We start from the raw sequence: 27,540 nt of genomic DNA on the forward strand, positions 1-27,540 counted from the left end.
TCTGTCCATAGTGAAAACAACTATATTGTGAGGGTCAGTATGATCTAGAATATTTTTTTTTTTTTGGTCTTTTTGCCTTTTCTTGAGCCACTCCAGCGACACATGGAGGTTCCCAGGCTAGGGGTCGAATCAGAGCTATAGCCGCCGGCCTGCACCACAGCCACAGCAACGCAGGATCCAAGCCACATCTGCGACCTACACCACAGCTCAGCTCATGGCAACGCCAGATCCTTAACCTACTGAGTGAGGCCAGGGATTGAACCCGCAACCTCATGGTTCCCAGTTGGATTTGTTAACCACTGCGCCATGATGGGAACTCCTGATCTATAATTTTGAATACAACTTTTTTTTTTTTTTTTAAATCACAGAAACTTTTGGTTACAGTAAAAACTTAAAGCTGAATAAAAACCAAAACCAAACAAACTGCAGTCACTTTAGAAGTTTCCACCAAAGGCAGGCTCAGCGGTTATAAATACCCAAATGACATAAAGCACTTCCCCCTCCAAAAAAGCATGGAGAATGCTCAGTTGGTCAGTGTCAGAATCAATTTCTCTTTTCAATGACGAAAAAGTGACAGAGGTTTTGGGAACAGAAGCTTCGTTACAAAGTTCCATTCTCTTTGTTAGTTAGCTTCTAGCTATTTCTTCAGAAAACAACCCTATGTAGGCAGCACCATGACTGAGTCCCCAGACTCCTCAAGGCCACTTCAGTTCTATTACATTAGTGAAATACTACCATTCCAGAAAATGTCATTATTCTGGCAAACTGGATGAGAGGAGGTGGGCTCTGGACATACAGTCATCACGGAACTTAAAAAAGGCCGAGAAGAAATTCCAGTCGCCAGGTCTGAAGTTCAGCTGTGATGAACGAACCATATTCATTCCGCGCGTGTGCTTAAACTCTACCACCTGTTCCCTCAAAATGGGCGAAATGGTTTCACCTTACATTTTGTTTACACTTTACATTCCCCGGTAATCCTTTCAGCTATCACGCAAAAGCTAGGTGGTCTGGTGGTAAGTTCTGTGCTTGGGTGACCACATTATTAAAATGGTTCCACAGTCTTTGAAATCCAGGCTTCGTCACAAGGACCATGACACCCAAGCGAAAGAGAGATTGCGGGAAAGACACACGCCTCATCAAATCACACCTACGTCGTGGCATTTCACACTTCATGTTTCCTACGTCGCTTCTACCGACTGCGCCCTGGTCTGAGCACAGGTGCCTAGTGAGGAGGCCGTGGCTCACGACACTTGACGTTTGTGAAGATGCTCAAGTCCAGGTGGTGAAAGACTTTGGGAAAACAAGGTCCGTGGGGAGGTGGTGACAGAGGAATCGACAAGAAACATAACAAACCGTCCTCAAAGAGACAACACAGAAGCCTTCCTAAAATCTTTTTTTCAGCTTCAGGGGGAATCGTTTTATTGATCTGGGTGTCTCCACCTCTGTGCGTAACCTGTTTGCCGTTTACTGAACAATCACCACTGGACAAGGTCCCTGTAAAGTTGCGGCCAACCTGCCCAAAAAGGCATCAGGCATCGTGGACAAGGCTTTAAGGAACATTTTATCAGGCAATGGAAGTTCAAGTACACTGACTATTTATTAGAACCCAAGTCAGAATCCAGAAATAAGTTAATAATCCTGTCTGCATAAATTCGGGGAACTGTTTAGAAATGCCACACAGTGCCCCCTTTCACGTAATTCGGTGATGCTTATACTCTCAGAAAAGTCCCAGCTTCTTGCTCCTGGTTGCTCCTCTCCTTGCCATCGCACAGCTCCCAGGGTTTAACAACTGAACACTGGGGACAGAACTGAAAGCTCTGGCCAGGACAAGGCCATCCCGACGCACACAGCACTGGCTTTGAAGACCGGGTCTTTTGTGCCCTTTCAGTCTGTCCTCCCCTTGACCAAGAGAAAACCAGGCCACTACGCCCGTGACTAACGCACCAAATTACTGAGATAATTTTGAGACTTGAGCTTTGTTCTGACTCTGGCAGAATTTCTATTGCTCAGATTTGTCTGTCCTGCCATGACTCAGGTGCAAAGGAATGGGCTCTCCCTTTTTTATTTCCGGCTGCACCAGCAGCATGTGCAAGTTCCCGGGCCAGCGACTGAACCTTTGCGCAAGTGTGGCTTGTGCCACAGCTGCGGCCATGCTGGGTCCTTAACCTACTGCGCCACACGGGAACTTCCAGGGACGGGCTCTCCCTCAGTCGCAGTGCGGTGTCTCCTATTTCTGCAGATGGGTAAATACCCCAACATCTGCTCCTCCTCAAAGAAATTTCCATGTTCAGTGTGAGATACAGGCACACCTCGTTTTACGGCGCTCTGCAGGTAACCGCGCCTCTTTTTTTTGGTTTTGTTTTGTTTTATACAAACCGAAGGGCTGTGGCAACCCTGCGCTGAGCAAGCCTATGGAGCCATTTTTTGAACAGCACCTGCTCATTCGTGTCTGTCACATTTCGGGAATTCTCAGTGTTTCCAGCGTGGTCATTACTGTACCTGGTAGGGTGATCTGGGATCAGTGATCTTGGCACTGGGGAACCAAACAGTTCATGTGACTCGCTTTATTGCGATGCTCACTTTACCTCGCTGTCTGGACCCAAACCTGCCCCGCTCCGAGGCCTGCCTGTGTCTGGTTAGAGTCTTCAGGGAATCCGTCTTGTGGCAAACAGACCGTCCTGGGTCTCACCTGACTGAATGGTCTATTTTGCATCTTGTCAATGACCCCTTCTGATGGGGCAACTCTAACGGTTACTCCAACCCTGGCTCTGGGACAGCAACTGCCCACCTGAATCATAACAGGGAACCAAGGGTCTACCAACTCGACGCTGCCGTGTGTAGTGGGGTCGTCACTTTTCACAGAATTAAAACATAACACACACATTTAGCTCTGTAGCTTCGTCTTCCAAGCCCTTATAGAGACTGAGAGTCAACGTTATAAATAAACTGTCACTGGGCAGATGGCTGTTCAAAGGCACAGGACAGCAGACTCTCTCTGTCCAGAGTCACGAGGTCACAGAAGTCAACTTGGAGACGAGCTTTTGGTTGAAACCGTCCCCGTTGGTGCTGCCACCTGACCAACGCCATCTCCACCCTTCCCCCTTCACGTCTGTGTCGGGACGAGTCTGCCGCAGGTGTGCGGCGCATGAGGCCAGCAGAGCGGCCAGAACCGCAGCCCCCCACCCCGTTCTCCAGCGCCTCGGGGTCTAGGAAACATGGAGAGTCCGGTCCCCGCATCAAAGGCCCATCATCAAAGCCGCTGTTAAATCTGGGGAGGGCTGCACTGAGGGCACTGGGGAGCGAGGGAGAGGATTTATGCCGAGTGTACTGGGTGAGAGGAATGTGATTTATGCGGGGCGCATTGGGGAGCAAGGATGTAATTTCCTTGGGTAAATACACAGTCCAGCCTGGTGCTCAAGGACTTAATCGTCACCCTTGACTGCTTTCAAGTAACATCAAAGATCCCTGACACACGGTGTTGGCAGCCTGTCTGACTCGCTCCTTAATGAGCTCCGACTCTGAATAATGCCGCAGGTGGGGCTGTCCTAAAATGGAAATAGCTGCAATATTATTTAAATGGGGGTTCTGTTCCTGGAAGTCCTTTTAACAGCAGAAGCCAAGCAAGACATCATACAAGCAAATGTATGGTTTTACGAAGTTAAGTGTGCAAACCAAACACGAGAGGAGGCGGCAGGTACCTTGGGGAATTTTTCCGCACGGCTGATACTAACTGAGGCTAAAGTCCGAGGCCACCGAGGGCCGGGCGGCAGAGACCGTCTTCCCGGCAGGTGTTCCCGAGGGAAGCACAGGTGGGGACGTCTTGGAGCACGCGTCTCCGAATTTCTGGTGCATACGCCACACGGAAGGGAAAAACCAGGCCCCGGCTTCCTCATGATGCCGGGAGGGTTTACCCAGGTGATGCCTAAGGCCTCGGCGGCACCAGCCTCCTGGGACGCCACGTGGGTACACACCTGACCACACCGGCCTCAAAAAAGGCCACCACCACGCCCACAGTCTACTGTACTATAACCGTCCGCTTTAGACACGCTTCTCGAAAAGCAGTGTCCTGGAGAGGGACAACTGTTTACAAAATGAATTTCAACTGGCATCTTTCGGAAAAGTGAACACCGAGGTGCCCAAATTATCTTCTTCCCCCAGTATGTTTCTGTAGGAAAATGGTATTTGAAGGCGTATTTATTACTCTTCCGCCTTATTTCAGATGGAATTTTTTCGAGTTTGCTTTAGAGGCCACCCTCCAGCTCACGCACTGTCATCTATCTATACAGTCTGGGTGTGGAAGGTGCCACAGCAGCAGCTGACTGAGCAGCGCCTGGAGCCGAGGCACTGGCCTCACCTGGCCCTGCCCTGGGTCACAATTCCTGGAGTGGGGGCCCAGCAATTTAAGAAGCCTTTCCAGGTGACCCTGACCGGGGTGCCTCTGCTGGGAAGCAGGCCGCAGTGGGCACAGGGAGGGCCGGCAGGTGAGTAAGAAGGGCCGGAAAGCCCGGGGTCCAGGGGTTTCAGCCCCTCCGTTCCCTTCGCCCTCCTCTGGCTGACGAGGGCCTGGAGTCCCTGTGACTGACCTGCTGCGGGTTTAAGGACTGTTTCGTTTCCCCACAGCCACACCTCGGCATGACGGGGAAGCAACCAGGAGAAAGCCACCTCTGAGAGCCCACTCTCCATTCTTTGAGAAGCAGAACTGGTATGAGACTCGTCCCCCCTTGCCGCTCTCAGGCCACAGAAAAGCCGGGATGGGAGCAGGGGCTCACCCCCCAGGTGGCAGCACATGCCATGGATGGCAGCGGCCTGCACATCCCCCCCGCCCCCCATGGACGCCTTCCGGGTTGATCTAAGCTGGATTGATGACAGCAAGTGTCAGGACTCCTGCAAAAGCTGCTGAGTGGAGAGTGACCCTCCCCTGCTGAGGGTGGCACCGCGGTGGGCGAAGCATGGTCGCATGGGACTCAGTCCCGTGTACGGCCACTTTGAGAAGGCAGAGCTGGGACCTGCAGAAATGCCAAGTGCTGGCCACACTTTAACCAAAGCCTGAGCCCTGGGCTCGAGCCAGCAGCCGAGGCCCCCTTTCGCGTCCCGCTCCCAGCTGGCGCTCGCTCCCACAGGCCTTTGCATCCTGTCCTCCCCGCCCCTCGCTCTTGAACTTCAACCCGCAGATCATCAACCCCCCACCCTCTCTAATCTGTTCATTCGTTTACTGGGTGCTGCCCGCCTACCTTTCCACAACACACACTGCTTTTCAAATGCTTCTGCTCAAAAAGCACCCACCTCTTTATGAGGTTTGAAACGCCTGGAATCTGGCCTTTTCTCATCTTTCAATGTCTATCTCATCTCTCAATTCCATGGGGAACTATTCCATTTATTTTTTCTTGCCCAAACACATCACAAGTATTCCTAATTCTTCTAAGTTAACTTTCTCCTATTCTTCTCTACAGACCTAAAGCCTAGCTTTCTGGGAAGGTCCAGCTCAAGCCCCGTCTCTGCCAGGAAGCCCTCACCTACCCAGCAATATGCTCAAAGCTCCATTTTGAGGACAATGCATCGTCATTTATCCTTTTCTGTACACACATGTGCCTCTTCTCCCTGATACAACGAGCTAGAGGATAAGAGTGAAGACTCACCTCTGGTGTCCTTGTTATCCAGTAAAACACAGAAACATGTGAATAAACCACTGTTAGATATTTCACATCTGGAGTGTCACTCTCCAGCCACCTAGGACTTGTAAAGTGATTCCGATCTTACCTTCAGATCAAGATGCACCACATCGTGAGCGTGTAAAAAGCGGACACCTTCTAAGATCTGCCTCATGAGTCTCTGAACATCTTTTTCCGTAAAGGCTTCTTCTCTGTCTGCCACACACTGGTCAAAGATCTCGCCCCCAGCGGCACTAGAGGAGATGAGAAGCACATTTGAAACAGAAAAAGGGAAAGGACTCTTTAAAAACATTTAGACTTTCTGTCCTCAGTATTTATACGCATCAAGTATCCTTATTTAGACAAACTATAATTCGAATGCCCATAACCTTCTGTCCAGCTACACGCCTCAACTAAATCCACTTGTTTTTCTTTTTCAAAAGAAAAACAAAGTCGGATCAGCATTTCCAAACCCAAAGCAAAACACCAGTGTAAGAACTTCAGGAACTCAGTTTTAATAGCAAAATACATCAACACACTTACAGGCAAAAAATTTGAGAATTTTTGGTTAGAGAATGCTTACAAATATGATTTTTGTAAAAATGCGGATAATGAAAATAAAGCAAACGCCTCCTCCCTGGAAGGCCCTTTCCCCAGTCCGAGAGCCACATTCAGGGAAGCTCTGTCACCACTTTGGGCTACTCCACCCTTCCAGAACTTTTAAAAATATATTTAAATGCATATCGTTAAAAATATTATTTTGTGGATTTTTCAAAACAAATGGCAACACAGAAAACAGTCTACTGATATGATTCTATTGCTTTTTTTATTACTTAAATGTGCCTTCAGAGTCTTTCCATGATGGTTTTATATTCACCTACCAGCTTCACAATCTTTAACTCCGGGAACCTTGTGAATAGATGAACCATAACTTACTTAGCGTTCCCTCTGAAAGACACTTTTTCCCCTAATTATTTACGATTATCAACAAGGCTGTGACGAGAAGCACTGTCCGCCACAGTCCCGAGGTAGCCACCCCGGATGAGACTGCTGCAGTGAACGGCAAGTGCCATTTGAAATTTCAGTAGATACGACCCAGGTTCATCTAAGAGCAGCACTGATTTAATAAACCTTCTTCCCTCCTCTAGCCAAGGCATCTCAGGTTTTTCCCCCTTCTGAATTTTTCCAATACCAAAAAAAAAAAAAAAAAAAAAAAGATTTATAAACTTATTTCCCTTCAGCAGAAATGTCATATTTAAACAATTTGTTCTTACCATAGATGACAGCTCATGTCATATCTCAAACTTTCCTTTATGTGTTTAAAAACACAAGCAGAATACTTGCTAAACTGAGGTAGTAGGAAGGAGTTTGGCGAGGCTAGGGCAGCTGGATTTTGTCGGCAGGGCACCAGAGAGGAGGGTGCCACGCAGAGAAAGATCTGCAGCCCTCTGCTTGGTCATGTCCCAGAGCCTTAGACGAAACACTTAATGCACATTCACTGAGTAAGACTCTGGGGTCAGGCGAGGAACTGTTGGGAAATTATAAGCTGAACGATTTGGCGGGGGGATAATTTAGCAGGTTGGGAATGGCATCTACACACTCTTATTCAAGAAACAGATGGGCAACAAGGACCTCCTGGATAAACAGCACAGGGAAATTTACTCAATACCATGTGATAACCCATATGGGAAAGAATGTGAAAAGGAACGGACATATGTATATGTACAACTGATTTACTTTGCTGTTTGCCTGAAATTAACACAACTCTGTAAGTCAACTATATTCCAATAAAATGCAAATAAATAAGTAATTTAAAAAATAAAGACAAAAGAAAAAAATAAGCTGAACAATTCCTGGCATTCAGAGGAATAAGATATTTAAAATTTGCCAGTTCAAGTAGAAAAACCATGCCAACCACTTGGGGCATTCATTCAACAGACCACCCCAGAAAGCCCTAGTTTTGTCTCGCTAGAGGCTCCAGGAGCCCTAAACCTGCCCTAATAAGGCTGATCCACAATTCATTTCCCTGCCTGCCAAAACAAATAGCACCATTCTTTTAATGGAAGATCATAAAATCCACCCAGCCCTGTGCCATTCTAAATGTATGGCGTCCTTCCAAAAATTACCAGACATCTGAAAATGCCACAACTTACAACTCACAACTAACAGGAAAATAAGAACAGACCCAGAGATGATGGAATTGGCAGATAAGCACTTTAAAACAGGTATTATAAATACACTCAAGGATTTAAAGTAAAGTATGAACATAACAAGGAACGAGGGGAAGGCATGAAAAGAACCAAACGGGACTGCTAGAGACGAAAAGTACAGCATTTAAAATGAAGATCTCACTGGGCGGGCTTGATAGCAGATCAGACATTACAGAAGAAATCGCTGAATCTCAAGACAGAAATGGAAGCCCTCCACCCATCTAATGTAAGGTGTGTATGTGGGGCGTAGAGGTGGAGAATAAAAGAGACAAGACCCCAGGGACTGGAGCAAGAGGACCAAGCAGTTTAGCCCACAGTGATTGAAGAAACAAGAGAACAGAGGTGGGGCAGAAAAACAGCTTTTAAAAATAATGGCTGAAAAATTTCCAACGCGGATAAAAACAGCTCAATAAACCCTGAGCAGGATAAACAAAAAGAATCAAGGCATATTTATATTCAAATTGCTGAAAACAGGTGTGAAAGAGATAAATCTTTAAAAAGGCACAGGGCAGTCAAGAATCAACACAGACTTCTTGTAGTAATTCAAGGCAGGTGACAATGCAATGGCCTCTTTTTTTTTTTTTTTTTTTTAGGACTGCATGTGTGGCATATAAAAGTTACCAGGCTAGGGGTCAAACTGGAGCTGCAGCTGTTGGTCTACACCACAGCCACAGCAATACCAGATCCGAGCCTCATCTGTGACATAAACCACTGCTCATGGCAATGCCAGATCCTTAACCCACTGAGTAGGGCCAAGGATCGAACCCACATCCTCATGGATACTAGTCAGGTTCTTAACCCACTGAGTCACAATGGGAACTCTGCAATGGTATTTTTGTTTTGTTTTGTTTTTGTTTTTTAGGGCCGCACCCGTGGCATATGGAAGTCCCCAGGCTGGGGGTAAATCAGAGTCGCAGCTGCCAGCCTACACCACAGCAACCCCAGATCTGAGGCGTGTCTGTGACCTTTACCACAGCTCATGGCAACACTGGATCCTCAACCGGCTGAGCCGAGCCAGGGTTCAAACTCGCATCCTCATGGATACTAATCACGTTCATTACCACTAAGTCAAAACATGCCTGCAGCGGCATCTTTAAGTACTAAGAAAAGAAAAAGTGTGCCTAGAATGCAGAGTGAGGCTGAAGAAGCACTAGCAGGAGAGGAGGTAGAACAGAAATCAGACAGAAAAGCATGGGATGAGGTCCAAACAATTGGAAAGCCCTGAGGAAGGCAGTGATGGCCAGTATACATGATGTTGCAGGTCTCCAGGGCACTCCCCAGCCTCTCCAACAGGGTAAAGCTGCACAATGCCTGGCTAAAAGATTTGCAGTCAAACAAATCACACATTCCTGAGCTAAATCGTGGCCCTACTGTGTACAATCTTAGGTGGATTATTTCTCTAAGTTTTCTTTTTTCCACATATGTAAAATCTTGTCCTAAAATTTATAAATAAAACAAATTCAGTTGCAGGATACACAATCAATATACCAAAATCGGTACATTTCTATGCACTAACAATGAACTATCAGAAAGAGAAATTAATAGAACAACCCCATTTTCAACAGCACCAAAAAGAATATTTAGGAATATTTTTAACCAAGAAATGAAGTATCTCTATATGGAAACCTGTAAGACACGGATGAAAGACACTGAAAAAGACACAAACAAATGGAAAGATACTCTGTGCTCAGAGTTTGGAAAAATTAATATTCTTAAATATCCATACTACCCAAAGCGATCTACAGATTCAGTGCAATTCCTATCAAAACTCTAACGGCATTTTTTCAGAGAAGACAATTCTATGGAACCCCCAAAGATCCCTATAGCCAAAGCATTCTTGAAAAAGAACAACAAATCTGGAGGCATCATCCCAGTTACAAAATGTATTACAAAGTTACAGTAATCAAAACGGTATGGTATTGCCAAAGAATAGGTCAATGGAACAGAATAAAGAGCCCAGAAAATAAAGCCCTGCATGTATGATCACTTAATTTAGTGACAAAAGAGTTGAGAGTATATAATGGGGAAATTAGAGTTGTTTCAATACATGGTATTTGGAAATTCAGTGTTCACAGGCCAACGAAATAAACGGGACCCCACGTTACACTACACACCAACAACAGCTCCAAAGGGATTCAAGACCTGAATGTAAGACCCGAAACCGTAAAGATCCTAGAAGAAAACCTAAAGGGAAAGTTACTTGACATCAGTCCTGGCAATGATTTTTTAAGTATGTGACAACAAAAACAAAAATAAACAATTGAGCCTACAGCACATGAAAAAGCTTCTGCATAGCTGAGGAAATCATTACAAAATGAAAAGGCAACTACAGAATGGGAATATTTGCAATTCAAATATCTGATAAGGGATTACAATCCAAAATATGTAAATAACTCATACGAATGAAGAGCAAAAGGCCAAATAACCCAATTAAAAAATGGGTGGAGGAATTAGACATTTTCCCAAAGAAGACAGACAAATAGCCAAGAGATACATGAAAAAGGACTCAGTATCACTACTCATCAGGGAAATGCAAATTCAAACCTTACACCTGTTAGGCTGGCTATCCTCAGAAAGACAAGAAACAGTGTTGGTGAGGACGTGGAGATAAGGGAGCCCTTGTGCACTGTGGGTGAGAATATAAATGGACGCAGTCACTATGGCAGACAGTATGCGGAATCCTCAGATCACCATACAGAGCTACCACACGGCCCAGCAATCCCCCTTTTGGGAATGACCCGAAAGAAATGCAATGAAGACTGTGAAGTGATACCTGCATCCCCAGGTGCACGAGGTCTTAGTCACGATAGCCAAGATAGGGGAACAACCTAAGTGTCTCACAAAGCATGAAGGAATAAGGAGGGCATGCAGTATGTACACTGGAATATTATTCAGCCCTGAGAAAGAATGACATCCTGCCATCTGCAGCAACATGGATGGGACTTGAGGGCACTATGCTAAGTGAAATAAGTCACACAGAAGGACGGATACCGCAGAATATCACTTACACGTGGAATCTAGAAAAGCCAAACTCATAGAAACAGAGAGGAGAACGGTGGTTGCCAGGAACTAGGGAGTGGGGCAAAGGGAAGACGGCGGTCAGAGTGTAGAAACGTCCAGTTATCAGACACCTGAGTTCTGGGAGCTAATGGAATTATAATTATTATGGTTAATAATACTGTATTATGCACTTGAAAGCTGCTAAGAGAGGAGGTCTTAAATGTTCTCACCACAAAAAAGAAATGGTAATTATGTGAGGTGATGCAGGTGTCAGCTAATGCTGCAGTGGCAATCATTTCACAGACGTTAAGTGCATCAAAATGCTGCTAATCTCAAACTTACAACACGTTACATGTCAATTACATCTCATAAAGCTGGACAAAATTTTAAAAACAAAAGCTACTGAGTAATGTATGTAAAGCATATAAATAATGTACACAACGCTGGCTGAAAAGACTTAGCACCGTGTCTGGTACATAGTAAATTCGTAAACACGTTACGACCACCATACTTCAGCTGTGCTCCCAGAGCAGCTAGCAAGAAGTCTAACAGAACACAAAGGTTGCTGCAAGCATTTTTCTCTCACTCTAAACTTTAGTGCCTGGAGGAGTGGGGGGGCTACACTATTTTTACTTTTGTTTTATCAGCACCTATTAGCATCCAGTGCCCATGGCAGGTGAATGAGTAATACTGTAATTGTAACAGTTTCCATAATAACAATCTAGTGAAGTGGTCAAGAATTTTGATGTTTGGAGTTCCCGTCATGGCGCAGTGGTTAATGAATCCAACTAGGAACCATGAGGTTGCGGGTTCGATCCCTGCCCTTGCTCAGTGGGTTAACGATCCGGCGTTGCCGTGAGCTGGGGTGTAGGTCGCAGACACAGCTCGGATCCCGCGTTGCTGTGGCTCTGGCATAGGCCGGTGGCTACAGCTCTGATTCGACCCCTAGCCTGGGAACCTCCATATGCCGCGAGAGCGGCCCAAGAAACAGCAAAAAAAAAAAAAAAAAAAAAAAAAAAAAAAAAAAAAAAAAATTGATGTTTCAATGTCCAAAGTCTATTTCTAAGACTTCCCCTTGAAACAGAAAGTAGAACACAAAAATTTTTGGCCAAATCATACTGATCTGTGGTTCTAAAACCATGATCATGGAAGCAACAGAAGCCACGGGAGGTTTCTAAGCAAGGGAATCACATCAGCACAGCTATGTTCTAGTTTCCTACCCAAGAGGGGCCTGGGAATGTCCTAGGATTGAAGCCAGAGTGATCAGCTAAGAAGCTACTGTGAAAGTCCATGGAGACAGTGAGGAGCTAACACAGGAAAAACAGCCAGGGTAAAGGAAAAAGGACCAGCAGGGGAGAGGCTTAAGTGGAAGCCGGTAATTCATTACACAGGAGCATTCAAGGCGATGAGGCAGTCAAGGACAGACTCAAGGTTTCTCCTGGAGCAGTGAAATAAACAGGGTACCGCTGGAAATGGGGACCAAAGCAACACAGGCACGAGAAAGGCAGGCAACACAGGAGCACACGCTGATCCTGCTCTGGTGACGACGGGCGGGAGGACTCAGGGGTACGTGTGGGCAGCTGGAGCTTAGAAAAGGGGCTCACGTTGGAGACAAAGACTTGGAAATAACCATTATGTAAGTAATAGCTGGAGCCACAAAAACGAATTATTGTCCAAGGTAAACGTGCAGACTGTAAATGTGTGACCAGCGGTACACTAAGGACCTGGGCAGCACTTCCATCTACGCAGCAGAAGAAGGGCAAAGGCTCTGAGACGGAAAAAACAAAAACCCCCCAAACAACACAGGGCCATGAAAGCCAAAGACGAACATAATTTACAGAGAAGAAGGTATAATATCAAGGGTTTAAAGAGGGTAAGAAGGAATTCCCTGCTGGCTCAGTAGATTAAGGGTCCCGTGTCGGCAGTGCTATGGCTCTGGTTACAGCTGTGGCATGGGTTTGATCCCTGGCCTGGCAACTTTTTTTCGTACCGTGGGTGGGCCAGTAAACAAGTACATAAAAAAATAAAACGAAATAAAGACAATAAGAAGTCGAATGAACGCTTCATTTCGCAAACATCTGATGACCTCACCAAAGTCTGAGAAGAGCAGATGGCGCTGGCTTGAAAAGTGATGGCGCATGAGCATGAGCAGATCAAGGATGCAGAACAAACAAAACTGAGCGGAAGGTAAGGGAAGCTGTCAGTTCTGACCCCTCCTTAAAGAACGTCGCAGAAAGAGAAGGTCAGAACAGTAGTTTGCAAAGAGTCAATAATGAGGACCAGGAATTTCAGGATAGAAGCAACTGAAATACTTGGAAGACGAGGGAGAGGAACCCTTACAGGAGGGGGGGTGTGTCCGAGAGGGGAGAGAACTGATTCAGACACAAAACCCAAGTCCTAGGAAAGGAAGGAAGAGAATTTAAGGACACAAGTGTGAGCCTTGGCGTGAAGGAGTGGAACCTCTTCCTTGGAACAGAAGGGAAGGGGGTGAGGGTGGAAAGAGGGAGGGACACGAGGAATATGTGTCTGATGGCCTTTACTTCCCCATAAAGGAACAGAGGGCCAGGTGTCTAACAGGTGGGAAGTGGGTGACAGGGAAAGCGGGGCCGAGGTCAAGGTTTTGACTGGGTCCTGCCCTCCTACTGGGGATGTTAGAATAAGCGGGCGAGACATTAGGTGAAGAATTAGCCAACTACACCAAGAGCCCAGCAGAAGATGGAACTCGCAGCCTCAGAATAAGCAGAGCAAAGGCTATACAAGACCTCCCAAGAATGAGCAGGAGATACACGCACAGCACGTGTCCAGAATGCCAAGCTGGCAGAGGAAGAGCAAGAGGGAGAATGAGCTAACTGGAGCCCTGGAGAGATTCGTGGCAGCAACTAGGACGGGAGCGAGGAGATGGAAGGGAAGGCTGAAGAACTGCAGTGCCCATGCTGAATCCTTATCCGTTAGGCCACCAGGGGACTCAGAAGTGCCTTTTATTTTAATATTACCTTGGTACCACTTACCTTCTAAGAATCCCTCTGCTAAGAACATAAGAGAACTTTACCACTGTTCAAAAGAATTTCATTAAAGGGTGAAAATGAAAAACAGAGCATACCTGCAACCTTGCAAATGTGGGATAGGTCAGTTAAGCAAAAGGAACACAGGAGAAAGGTCTGGAAAGTCTTCAGATTTCCAGAGAACCAGGGCCTGTCACATTATCACAGGTGAGTGGCCTCCTCTAAAGGACGATGGGCCATCCAACAGACTCAGTAAGGAAGACAATACTTACTATTCCAGAACTAAGATCATCTCCGACGGCGTTTCATAGACTTCATGCAAGTTAATGACCCAAGGATTGTCCTGTGCTAGTTCAAGTACAGCAATTTCGTGAATTATTTCCATCCGACAATCTTGGCCTTTTCTCCTTTTTCTCATGAACTTTGCTGCAAATTCTCTTCCAGAGTCTTTCTTTATACATTTCCTCACCACTGCAAATTTCCCCCTAGAAGTAAACAACAACAATTCACTGTTAAAGCTGACAACTTTTCAGACAGTACATTTTAATAAACCCGATCCGAGCTGCATCTGCGACCTATGCCACAGCTCAGGATGTTCATATTTAGGTTACACTCCGTCCTAAAAGTAGCAATATAACTTCAGAAATACACCTATAATCAAATAAAATGTAATCTGTAAATCTGTTAAGATCCAGTATTCTAAAGAGACTAACCAAATGTTAAAGCCAGTATTTGTGCAATTATAAAAATAACATTTTTTTGCACATTTATACACAAAAATGATTTAAATCTTAAAGCCATTTAACTTTTTAAGAGATTGGTTATCAGAATTCCTAAAATAATGAATTTCACTGTCACTGACTGACTCTAAAAGGACACTATCACCCTCCAAAATTATAAAAGTTAGGGTCTTATTTATATGACATCAACTACGGCATCAGCTGGAAATGTCTAGTTTTCCTACAAACAGAGATATAATAATGATACATTACACTACCTTTTTTTTTTTTTTTTTTTTGTCTTTTTGCCTTTTCTAGGGCCGCTCCCATGGCATATGGAGGTTCCCAGGCTAGGGGTGGAATTGGAGCTGGAGCCACCGGCCTACGCCAGAGCCACAGCAACGCGGGATCCGAGCCGCATCTGCAACCTACACCACAGCTCACGGCAACTCTGGATCGTTAACCCACTGAGCAAGGCCAGGGACCAAACCCTCAACCTCATGGTTCCTAGTCGGATTCGTTAACCACTGGGCCACGACGGGAACTCCTACACCACTTTTAATACACTAATAAACAAGTCACACAGGGATCAGTGCAGCATATTGATTAAGAGCTAAGGGCTGGAATTAGACAGATGTGGGCTTGAATCCCCAAAATGGCTCTGCCTGCTCACCTGACACATAAATGGGCCATTTATTTAACCTCTTCTTTAAGAAAAATCTCATTCTCCTTATCTGTAAAAGAGGACCCAAATGCGATCCATTTCACAGGGTTGTTGTGGGAATTAAAGATATAATACATGTCAATTGCTTAGCATGGTACTTGCCACATGGTAAAACCCAATAAAATATTTTTATTTATTTTTTCTTTTTTTGGCCGCCCCACGGCATATGGAGTTTCTGGGCCAGGGATCACATCTGAGCTGCAAGTGCAACCTGCACCACAGCTGTGGCAGCGCGGGATCCATTAACCCACTGTACCAAGCCAGGGATTGAACCTGTGTCCTGGCGCTGCTGAGACACCGCCCATCCTGTTGCGCCACAGCGGGAACTCCATCAGTAAAATTAATGAATCAGACAGATCTTTAAGTGGCAATAATCATCACCCATAAACACCATAATACTCAAGTTAGAAACTTAGAAACCATATAGGTTTTTATTTTTTTCTTTTTACAGCTGCACCCAGGGCATATGCAAGTTCCCACGAGAGGGCTGAATCGGAGCTGCAGCTAAGGCCTACACCACAGCCATGGCAACACCCGATCCGAGCCGCATCTGCGACCTATGCCACAGCTCAGGGAAAGGCCAGATCCTTAATCCACTGAGCAAGGCCAGGGATCGACCCCACATGCTCACAGAGAGGAATGCTGGGCTCCCAACCTGCTGAGCCACAACGGGAACTCCTGAAACCATAGGCGTTTCCTTTCAAACTGTGACCAGTCTTTTCCAGTCCTGAGCACGTGCTGTTTCAGCAAGGCTTTCATCAGCAGCCTACCCCTGCTTCGCGGGAAGGGCTCTAGTCCAGGTCTTCCGCGAGCAGAACAGAAGGGCCCACAGCCCAGCCTCTCAGGCACTGAACACAGCTAACGTGAGCTGTTAACGGCACCCCCTCCACCCCAGTTCTCAATCACTTCTCACCCCCTCTGCTTTGGGGGTCTCCTCACTACTACGGCTCACAGAACTGCTGGTGGAAAGTGTCAATCACGTCGGAAGCAACCGCTCGGGCATCACCTGGTCAGAGTGTTACTTGGTTAGCATTTTGTCCATCTGGGTGCAATACAACTTAATACATCCTTCTGGGGGAAAAAACCCAAAACTCGACAGGTTTTCTCTGCTTCGTAAATAAAATAAGCCACCCTCGATCTTTTTCCTCTTGAATATTGTCAAGCCAGTGTCCTCACGCTATAAAGATATTTTTAAAATAAAAATTTCAATGCAAGGAGTTCCCAGCGTGGCTCAGTGGAAACGAATCTGACTAGTACATGAGGACACAGGTTCAATCCCCAGCCTCGCTCAGTGGGTTAGGATCCGGCATTGTCGTGAGCTGTGGTGTGGGTCGTAGACAAGGCTGGGATCTGGCGTGGCTGTGGCTGTGGTGTAGGCCAGTGGCTACAGCCCTGATTTGACCCCTAGCCCAGGAACTTCCATATGCCATGGGTACAGCCCTAAAAAGACCAAAAAAAAAAAAAAAAAAAAAAAAGAAATTCGGTGCAAGGTTTTAACTTGCTCTGTTACACTCTATTTCCTAGGTTTGGTCCTAGCATTCTACACTACTGATGTAATTCCGAGTACTAATTCCTTCCTAGCCACTGTCAACCACAAATGATTTTCATGCCCTCTGTATTTTTGTTGCCATCAGCAATAAAAAAGTCATGTGAGGAGTTCCTGTTGTGCTGTGCAGTGGAAATGAACCCAAATAGTATCCATGAGGTTGCGGGTTTGATCCCTGGCCTTGCTCAGTGGGTTGGGGATCTGGCATTGCCATGAGCTGTGGCGTAAGCCGAAGACACGGCTCAGATCTGGTGTTGCTGTGGCTGTGGTGTAGGGGTAGGATTCGACCCCTAGCCTGGGAATTTCCATATGCAACGGGTGTGGCCCTAAAAAGCAAAAAAAAAAAAAAAAGTTATGTGAAAAATCCTTGGGCCCAGACCCACAGCTGCTCAATTGGGTAGCAATCTCCCTAAGAACACCCCAATTCAGAACAAAGTTGTGTTCAACAGAAAAGCGAATGGCTTCTACAGGTGACTAGAAAGATTAAATAATAAACTATACGTCACAGACGAATACCTCCTTCTGACCCCTCAAAATCATTAGCTCATACTAATTCACTAGCTCATACTAATTCACAAGTCAGGGATTACATCTGCCCCGGAGCAGTGACCTGAGCTACTGCAGTGACAGTGCAGATCCTTAACCCACTGTGCCACAAGGGAACTCCTCCCCCTGGTGTTTTAAAAGGTCCGTAAGGATCTTTAGATTCTTTTCTCTTGGTAGGGGTCGAATCGGGGCTCTAGCTGCCGGCCTACACCACAGCCACAGCAACGCCAGATCCTTAACCCACTAATTGAGGCCAGGGATCAAACCTGCATCCTCATGGACACTGGGAACCCCCTAGCTTCCTTCCAGAAAGAAAAAAAAAATTAATTGGATTTTTTTCACGCTTGTATGTCTGAAGTTTCAAAAGAAGACTTTCATTTGTAAAAAACTGCCCAAAGTAACACTGACAGCTGAGCTGCCCTCCAGCACACTGCGACCAATGCAGAGATGGGACTGCTACCCCCTCACCTTTGGGCGTGGAGCTCTGTGCAGGGAGCAAAATTCAACTTCTCACTCTCTGGCCTGAACGCCTATTTCTGAAGATGAGAGACCCAACGGGGAAATGGGTCCCCCACACAGCTCACCCACTACCCCTGGGAACCTTGTTGCAAAGAGCCACTGCCAGATTCAGGGGCCAGAGGCAAACACAGGGCAGAGACCTCTGCTGACCGGCTGTCTGGGGGTCCCAGGGGCAGTCCCCAGGGCTCTCCTCCCACACCCGTCACCACGCTGGACACCACCTCTGTCCTCACAGCTGTGGGCTGGCACTCCTTTCCCCCACATCACACACCCTCCTGGGAGTCGGCAGTCAGACTTTCCTGTAAAGGACCAGAGAGCAAGTATTTTCAGCTCTGCTGGCCAGAGGGTCTGGCCTGTCACTACTCTTCAAGCCTGCTGTTCCAGAGAGAAAAAGCAGCTGGAGGCGACAGGTAAACGAGGGGTGGGTGGCTGGCTTAAAAAAATACTTTCCCAATCCTGAAATGTGACTTTCACGTGGTTTCCATGTCACGACACAGGACTCTTTTTTTTCCCCAATCACTTAAAAGTGTAAAAAGCGTTCTTTCTAGCTGGTGAGCTTGACAAAAACAGGAGGCAGCAGCAGGTTGCCGAGCCCTGCACTGTTCCACGCTGATCCAAACTCTTCTATCCCGACACGCACACCACTGAAGCCGACAGCAAGGTGCCAGGTCACCCGGGAGTGGGGGACGACTGTCTTCACGGCTGAGTGGCTGGAGCAATGGGACAGGACCCTTCAAACTCCGCAGGGAGTCCGACGGAGACAAACGAGGCTTCTCGGAACTGGTCTTTCTGGAGAGCCGCCCGGTGCCCAGAAGCCCGAGACGCAGCCTCCGAGGTGCCAAGGCCTGGTGGACACACTAAGAACTACCCTGTCACAGGGTCCCTGCCTTCCGCAGCCACAAAGGCTCGAGTCTGGGCTCTACTGCAGCTTTCGGGTCAAAACTGTGATTGCATCGCAACCCTTAACGTTAGGTTACTGAGGCCTCTCCAGTGCATAAAATAAATAATGCTCCTCCGACCCTCGGGGCCCAGTTCTCTGCAGGGACTCGAGGCTGATGAGCTCCAAAGGGCATGAGATGTGTGTGGCACAGCTACTTTCTTTGTTGTCTTAGCCAAAATTCTTCCTGCATATTCCGTGGCTGTTGCGGTTTTCGGAGCTCTTCACTCATCCACAAACGTCCACAGTCCCCCCCGCCCCCACCACAGCCAAACTGAGAACTGAGATCTTCCTTAATCATTTTCTGGGGGGAGGGATATCAGAAAGGATACTCTCCAGAACCACTCAATGATAACACGCTCCAGGGCGGTGGGAGAGGAAGGATCGGCAGCTACAACAGGGAAGTGACCTGTGAGGCAGGCCCACTGGTCTCGGCTTCCTCGGAACAAGGTTTGACTACTTGCATCACCAGCGCCTAACTGGTGATGCTGAGGGAGGCGCAACGGGCATCTTCAAGCAGTCATGATGTGCTAAGGAGTCTGTGCTCTATTTATTAGGCTACCGAGGGGCACCTATGAGAATAATTCTGGGAGTGTGTTGCCAAGTGCTAACTAGAAACTAGGGAAGCCAAGAAAATAATTTAAGGTAAGGCATCTGAACTAAAGGAGCAGGAGGAGAGGTTGGGAAGAGAGAATGCATTTCTAGGACCTTCAAGGTCCAGATCCATTGGCACCTCCTGAGAAACTGAGCTGCAGCAGAGATGAAGGCGAAGGGAAAAGGTGAGAGTGGCAGATGGGCTGCAGATTTTTGACCGGTTAATGTGGTACCACCAAGAGAAAGATTAGAAGAATAACAGGTTTGTGGAGGGCCGGGGGAGGGGGAGTGAGGTTTTGGATGGGAGAAGCTGGAGATGCTTCTCTGCAAAGAGAATTTTATTTCCAAGGTGGATTCCAAATGTATGCTCCAGCGCTGAGATACACACAAAGGTGAACGGCTAAACGAATACGTGAGGTTCGGGCAAAGATTAAACACTGTAGATGCTGGCGTTCCCGCGGGGGTGCAGTGGGTTAAAGTTGCCTCTGAGCCAGTGTGGGTTCAATCCCCACCCAGCACAGTGGGTTAAGGATCTGGCACTGTAGGTGGCAGCTGCGGCTCGGATTCAATTCCTTGGCCCAGGAACTTCCATGCACTGCCTCAGGTGTGGGTGAAAAAGAAAACAAACAAACAGAAAACTGTAGATGCTAATTTGACGGGTTTATGGAGAAAGCAAAGTAAAAGTCGGCGCTGAGGCTCCAGGTTTGATTCCACATTACCATCAAGTGCTTTGTTTACACCTGTATTCTACTGAGGTTGGTCTGACATGTTACAGTTTGTTGCACTGGGACTGTCTCCCTGGCTAGACTGAGTCCCAGGGACCGTACGTCTTATTCATCTTGGCATTGCCATGTGTAGTGCCCTGTACACAGTGGGTGCTCAAACAAGACATCAGGCAGCATCCTGAATGCATATACTGTTCTTGTTATTAAAGAAAAGTTCTAAGGCAGCTTAACATCAGAAAATCAACTACTTGCCTTTCTCTCTCACTGAATTTTTTCTGCCACTGTGCTTATCTGTTTTATTGCCAAGGGTGGAGTATCTTTCATCACTGCTACTACTTAAGTTCCATCTGTTCTTTAAGGCTTGGCTCAAATGCTATTTTTTCCCCATAAGATTTTTTCCCAGGTGGCATGTCACGTGGCCTATAAAGGGAGTAGCGGCTGATTTGTTAGATTTGGGAATAATTTCCAAAGTCTACTAAAGAGCCTTAGGTGCTCAACATGTAAGTATAACATTTGCTTAACAGCATTGGGGTAATGCCTTAGGGCAAGGAAGTTCCATCAAGAAAGACCGAGAATAGATGTCTTTCTTACCTCGGAAAGGGAAACAAAAGGCAAACTACATGCTGACCCTAAGTGTAAAAATCACTTTGTGCCATCAGCACGAGTGACAAGAAGCAGGCCTTCAAAGTCAGATTCTGCTTTAAGTTCGGGCTGCTAACTGTAATCTTGGGCAACGTGTTCAACCTTCCTGAGCCTTAGAATCCTCACCTGTAAAACCAGGTCGAGGGCACCTACCTTGTCCGACAGTGAGGACTAAACAAAGTGCCATCCCTAAAGGGTGTGGCATCCAGCAAATGACCAGCAATCAGTAAAGAGCAGCTGTTTTTTTTAGTGTTTAGGGGATTCATTTCAGATCTGTGATAATGATAACATTTTGTAAAACTATCATAGAACAGAGTTTGGAGGTGACCTAATTTGAGCTCTCGACTTGATTCGTAAACTTCCACTCCAAATCCAGCTCTTCTCCCCTTTCCTGCAGAGTCAGTCAGTGACTACAGCTACTTAGCTTTTTTCTAAGGCACTTGGTGCAATAATCAGACTTTATAAAATCTTGCTATGGTTTTGTGAAGAGGGTGAAATTCATTAAATCCTTAAGCTTACGTAATTTATTTTACTTTTTAACGGTTGCACCTGCAGCATATGAAGTTCCTGGGCTGGGAACTGAATCCGAGCCACAGCTGTAACCTATGGGGTCAGATCCTTTAACCCACTGATTTGGGCTGGGGTTCGAATCTACACCTCTGCAGCAACTCGAACCAGGTTCTCAACCCACTGCACCATGGTGGGAACTCTCAGCTTATGTATTTTAAATTAATATTTTACTTTTAACGTTATGAGACAGTTGACTTAATAAAGTATGTGCCTTAGAGCAAAGGCATGCTTCCTAGGTAATGTCCCATGCCAACCACAAACACAGCCAATTGTTTCAACCATCCAAAAATTCCAGATGACTCAAAGCGTTTTAGACATTCTTTAAACTAATGATAACATGCCAAGAAATTGTAAACAATAGTTTTCCTAAAACAAGGCAATTTCTACGTGGATAGTATGATCTAACGAGGGTCTTTATTTCTAAAGAAATTCCAGCTTACCATTTATGACACATGCTTAAGTAGCTGGACGGTACTCAACCTGAAGCCGTGACCTACAAGCACCCATGCGGGTAAAGACACCCCCTTCCTGAAGCACGCCCACCTCTGCACCCTCTTCCGCTGGAACCCTCCCTTCCTCTCTGATAAAACTCCCTTCTTGTGCCTGTTACTCCCAGCTGCTCTGGGGAGGACGAGACCAGGCATGGCTATTTGCCCTACGGCCCAAGGGAGAGGCTGGGATCCCGGGCCCTTTGACCCGAGTGCTTGCACCTGCACAGACATCTCCTTGAGCAACAGAATACAAAGAAACCACGAGAGACTGCAAACCTGACTGTCCTGCAGGCGGGGGCAGTTGTGAACAATAAGACGCAAGGAGGGCACGGACCAATGGCCCCCGCTGAGGTGCCAGGAGAAAAAGCAGCGGACTCCACGTGACCCCTGCACACAGCCTCACCAGGGGAGGGGGCCGACCTTTCAAGCCACTGCTTCGGCGCCACCCCCCATCGGCTCCACCTGCCCCCCTTTAAGGAAGCAGCCTGCCCTGGCAGGAGGGCAAGGGCCCCTGTGAGGGCTTCCCCGCCCCCAAGCTGCAGCAGGAGCCCCAAGAAAGCCTCGCCTGCAATTCTCCGCTGGCCTCTCATCAATTGCTGTTGATGAAAGCGCTCGAGGACTCAGGTGGGGGACACAGCTGGGGAGGGTGTGTTCCAACCTGGAACTCGTTAACACGGCCTCACAAACACGAGACAGACTGTACACACATCAGTCTTGAGACACATCTGGGGCATCATGGAAGTGACCGAGCGTCTCAGCTCAGCTGTCCCTCACAAGACCTCGTCTGGGTCTCAATTTTCTCATCCGAAAAATGGGGCTTTCCCAACATGCTTGTCAGGAGAATTAAATGAGATAACACACAGGAAGTGCTTGTAAAACGGTAAAGCCTGCGTACATTTATGAAGCATCCGCTCCAGCAGAGAACTCATAACTTTTTTCCCCATGGGAAAATTCAACTACGAGTATGTAATAAGAGACAAAAGATTTTTTTTGGCTTTAGAAATCTTTAAAATTGATAAATATATATATACAAAAATGTTCCAGTGGAGGACTAGGCAAATCGTTTGATGTGAAATTAGTACAATTTAAAATTTCTAGGCGTTCCTACTGTGGTTCAGCAGGTTAAGAACCCGACAGACATAGCATAGGAGGATGCGGGTTTGATCCCGGGCCTCACTCAGTGGGTTACGGATCAGGTGCTGCCTTAAGCTGAGGGAGAGGCCAGCAGCTGCAGCTCCAATTTGACCCCTAGCCTGGGTACTTCCCTACGCTGCAGGTGAGACCCTAAGAAGAAAATTCTAGGAGTTCCTGCTGTGATGCAGTGGGTTAAGAATCCAATAGCAGTAGACTGGGTTGCAGCTGCAGCTCAGATTCAATCCCTGACCCAGGAACTTCCATATGCCTTGGGTGTGGCCATTAAGAAAAAAAAAAAAAAAAAATTCTAGGAGTTCTTGACTTGGCTCAGTGGTTAACAAATCTGACTAGCATCCATGGGGACTCAGGTTCATCCCTGGCTTCACTCAATGGGTTAAGGATTCTGCATTGCTGTGAGCTGTGGTGTAGGTCACAGATGTGGCTCAGATCTCAGGTTGCTGTGGCTGTGGTGTAGGCCGGGGGCTGCAGCTCTGATTCAACCCCTAGGCTGGGAACCTCCATATGCTGCAGGTATAGCCCTCGAAAGACCAAAAAAATGAAAAAAATAAATAAAAAATTCTAGAAACATTCTTCTGTCCCTGCACTACCAACAAAACTCATGGGAAGGCTACACTTTGAAAAATTCCCAGAACCCAAGGTCATGTCTCCTGCACGCTGAATCGGTAGTGTGGTTTACGTCGGCACATATCCTGACTCAAAGAAAGGTAACAAGCCTCAGGAATAACAAGCCAAGCTTCAAGCAGTAAAAGAAAATTTCACACCATGTATTTACCCACATTTTAGGTTGGTATGGACTCTGCTGGAGACGTGAATGGAGACGTTTTTTAAAATAATCAACATCGCATCCTCTCATTACTATGGAATCAATATTGACCGTTTAAAATGTTTTCTCCAAACAGCCACTGCACTGAGAGCTTTCCATTTTACTACGATAACATAGTGGGAAGTCCTGAAGGAAGGAGGCTCCTGTGTTGGAACAATTAGTTCTTCACACCTCGACATGTTCTCTTTCTTTGCTTTTAACGTTTTCAACTAAATGAAGGGCCACAGAACGAAATGAATACATCTCCTGTTTTTCATACCTTATCACTAAAATAGAACATGAGTAATTCTTCAGTTATGTACCAGCATGACGTCAACGCGTTGTATCAGAAATGCAGCCAGGGAGTTCCCATTGTGGTGCAGTGGAGATGAATCTGACTAGCATCCATGAGGATGCAGGTTTGATCCCTGGCTTTGCTCAGTGGGTGGGGAATCCAGCGTGGCTGTGGCTGTGGTGTGGGCCGGCAGCTGTAGCTCGGATTCGACCCTTAGCCTGAAACTTCCATATGCCGAGGGTGTGGCCCTAAAAAGCAAAAAAAAAGAAATGCAACCAGTTAACAGCTGGAAAACGAAGCAACTTTTTCTTACTACAGAAAGGATTACACATAAACACATTTCATTATGTCAAAACTACAATATACAGGCAAAATTTATAAACCTGAAAGACTGCTTACAACACAAAGCAGAACTTTTACTTCCCGAGACTTCTAAACAGTTCCCATGTCTTTTGCAATGAGGTGTTATTACTTTTGCATGAGCTAGAAGCACACTGGGAGGTGGTGCAGGTTTTCTTGTTTTTGCCTGTTGGTTACATGCAAAATACCATTCACTGGCTATACAATGAATTACATTTTTTGAGTGCACCCCCTAAGCTAAACACTGCCTTTATGCTAGAGACGTGTTTTAATTTATTTAATTCTTTCAACAATGCTATGAGGCAATCAATGGTTAGGTAACTTACTCACGTACACATAACCAGTAAGTAAAAAGCCAAGACTCAATCACAGACTGTCTGACTCCAAAGTCATCGTTCTTAACCACTGCGTTACGCTTCTCTGTGAAGAAAAGGGGAACCCAAAAGACGGAAGTCCCCTTGTGGCACAGTGGGTTAAGGACCTAGTGTTGCTCCTACAGCTGGGTTCAATCCCTGGCCCAGGAACCTCCACATGGCGCAAGTGCGGCCAAAAAAAAAAAAAAAAGTTAACATTCATTTCCTTTTTTGGTTTTGGGCTCTTGATTTAAGTATCTAATTTCATGTTCCCCTGAGTTATTATTTTTGTAAAGAAACTTATATAAGAAAAGGTATGTAGAAGATGTCATACCATTAAAACAAACACTTAATAGGCAAGCTAACTGTATAACATAGGCTGAAACAATTCATTCCTGCAGGAATTATCACAACAGCTGGTAGAGTACGAAGCAATTTTTTTCCCATTAAGTCAGTTACTACAAAGTCTTCAAGACGGTGCTCGCCACCTGAAGACATTTCAGTTTTGTAAGACGTTTTTGTTTTCTGGTATGAAGTCAGACAACTCAAACAATGGAAAGTCCTAGTTTTCCTTCAAGAAATCAGGGTTCCTTTAGAATGTCTGGAATTCTGACCAATTAGAAAACCTAGATGAGTCCGTAGCTGTCCATGTCATCTTTTGTCACACCTACAGTTTGTGCAGATCCAGTTAATTGGTGCCCAGGAGAGTGAAGAAAATCTTATCCCTGAAAAATATGTGTCCTTTTAACATTTGGAATAAATAAGATACTTCTGGGGTAGGTATCGCTGCCAAAACTATTTCTAAAAGTTACCTTCATGCTTGTAAGGCACTTTTATTATTATTATTATTTTTTTTAACATTGTAGCGGATATTATGGACCCTGTTTTTCTAAGACCCCAGAAGGAGGCTGTCATAACTGCCAGGCCCTTTGCCCACTACACCATGGTGCGATGCTGCAACCATGACAAACACCTGCAACAGCTGCTAACACTTACCAAATGCCATGTGCCAGGCCCTGGGGCTTGCACTTGACAGACTCCGCATCTTCACAACACTCCGGTGAGGGAGGTGCTGTCACGATGCGGATTTTACGGATGAGAAACGCGCAACAGCAGAGGGGGACTCGGAGCTCGGGTCTGACTCCAAAGCCAGGGCTTTTGATAACTTCTCCAAATTGTCCTCAAGGAAAAAGGGGGGTCAGTCCCCAAGCCCCCATGACTCTAATCATCCCTCTTCAACGTCCCAGATGTAGAGGATTCAAACAGCCTTCACCTTTTGCAATTTTAGAAACAGGCCAAGTTGTAAGCCCCCACCCCTACGCCCTTACAAGAGTCGGGTGGAGAAGAGAAGGCAAGGGGCCGGCTGACCGCGGGAAAATTCAGACAAGAGCCCAGAGCTTAGGAGGGAAGCCGATCTGGACTTAAGGGCGCAGGGACCTAAATGTTTCAGAACGAGAACAGAAGAGCCCCACGGAACCGAAAACCAAGTCAGCAGAAGGCGGCAGACAGAAGTGCACCCAGCGCTGGTGCAGAGGAAGCTGTCACGCTCGGTTTCATCTTCTCTGCCGCAGCCACAGAGGGAGCAGCCGGAACCCACAAGAGCTGCAGGGCGAAACCAGAGCTGACGCTACCCCTCGGCTCCGACGCCGCGGGCAGAGGCGCGCAGCGCGGTTCCCACGCCGTCTCGTTCGGTTAACCGCACAAAGGACCGCAGAGGCTGGAAGGCCCCGAGCAGAGGCTGGAAGGTTCTCGGCGACCCGCGTGGGAGCCTTTCTCGGGCCGCTACCAAGTGCACAGCGCACTCCGGCGACGCGCGGCCGGGCGGCCGGGGCGGGGGGCCCCGCCGCCTAATCGCCGCCCGCACTCAGGTCGGCGCCCGGTCCCGCCGCGCCCGCCGGCCTCCCGCTCTCATCTGCGCCCCGCCCGCGCGGCCGCCCGGCCTCACCTGCCCAGCTCCCGGCCCGGGCTCAGGCTGTAGCTGTCCTGGAAGGGCTCGGTGCGCACGGCGGTGCGGATCTCCGTCAGCAGCCCGCGGGCCGGCGGCGGCGGCCGGCGCGGCGTGCTCGGTCCCCGGCTGGCCCGGCCCGAGCCGGAGGCGGCGGCCGGGGAGGAGTCGCCGCTGCCCGGCTTCTCCAGAGGAATCATGGCGCTCGGGCGCGCCGGCTTTCTGGCCGCCCGGCTCGCTCCGAGCTGCCGGCGGGTAACGGCCCCGCCTCCAGCAGCCTCCAGCCGGTCGGAGGGAAGCAACCGCTCTCCTCCGCGCCGCGCTCGGACTGGGAGGGCCGGCTCCCCGCCGTCCGGCCCCGCCGGCGCCCGGCCCCGCCCCGCGCCCGGCCCCGCCCCCGCATCCGGCCCCGCCCCCCGCCCCCGAGGGGCGGTCCAGAGCGCCATGTGCCTTACGCGCGCCCTCTGCAGCCGAGGGGGAGAAGGTGCAGCCTGGCGCCTGGCGAGGGGCCTCGCGCCGGACGCCGCAGTCTAGAGGCGACCAACAGCACCACCCTTCTGGCTGGAGGACCCGCTGCGTCAGCCGGTCACGCACCTGCGGATCATCTTAGTTCAGATCAGGTGAATGCAAGGCAAAGAGCTGCCTGCCAGAGCTTCACCCCGCCTTACCTTGGTAGAGTGAGGACTACCACTCAGATCAGGGCTGCTGGAAGCAGGGCTGCGTGGAAGTAGCCCCGGGCAGCGGGCTCCTGCTTAAG

General features: G+C 47.6%; 1 protein-coding gene across 2 annotated transcripts in view; it reads right to left on the reverse strand.

Annotated features, from left to right (window-relative positions):
- The window catches only part of STK17A (serine/threonine kinase 17a), a 36,731-nt gene extending 9,618 nt beyond the window's left edge, over positions 1 to 27,113 (reverse strand). For both annotated transcript variants that reach the window (XR_014834339.1, XM_021078536.2), the window contains exons 1-3: positions 26,784 to 27,113; positions 14,133 to 14,345; positions 5,758 to 5,902 (exon numbers count right to left, since the gene is read on the reverse strand). Coding sequence is in view for 1 of the 2 variants with exons in the window: in XM_021078536.2 (XP_020934195.2) it covers positions 5,758 to 5,902; positions 14,133 to 14,345; positions 26,784 to 26,983 (558 nt within the window). In the remaining variant the exon portion in view is untranslated. The remainder of the gene's footprint in view (positions 1 to 5,757; positions 5,903 to 14,132; positions 14,346 to 26,783) is intronic.
- Positions 27,114 to 27,540: the final 427 nt, after the last annotated feature.

The sequence above is a fragment of the Sus scrofa genome, chromosome 18 (assembly GCF_054392235.1).
Source record: "Sus scrofa isolate SSC_HxYL_T2T_F1_AM1 chromosome 18, Sscrofa_HxYL_maternal_Yorkshire_Landrace_v2.0, whole genome shotgun sequence".
NCBI classification, from domain to species: Eukaryota; Metazoa; Chordata; class Mammalia; order Artiodactyla; family Suidae; genus Sus; species Sus scrofa.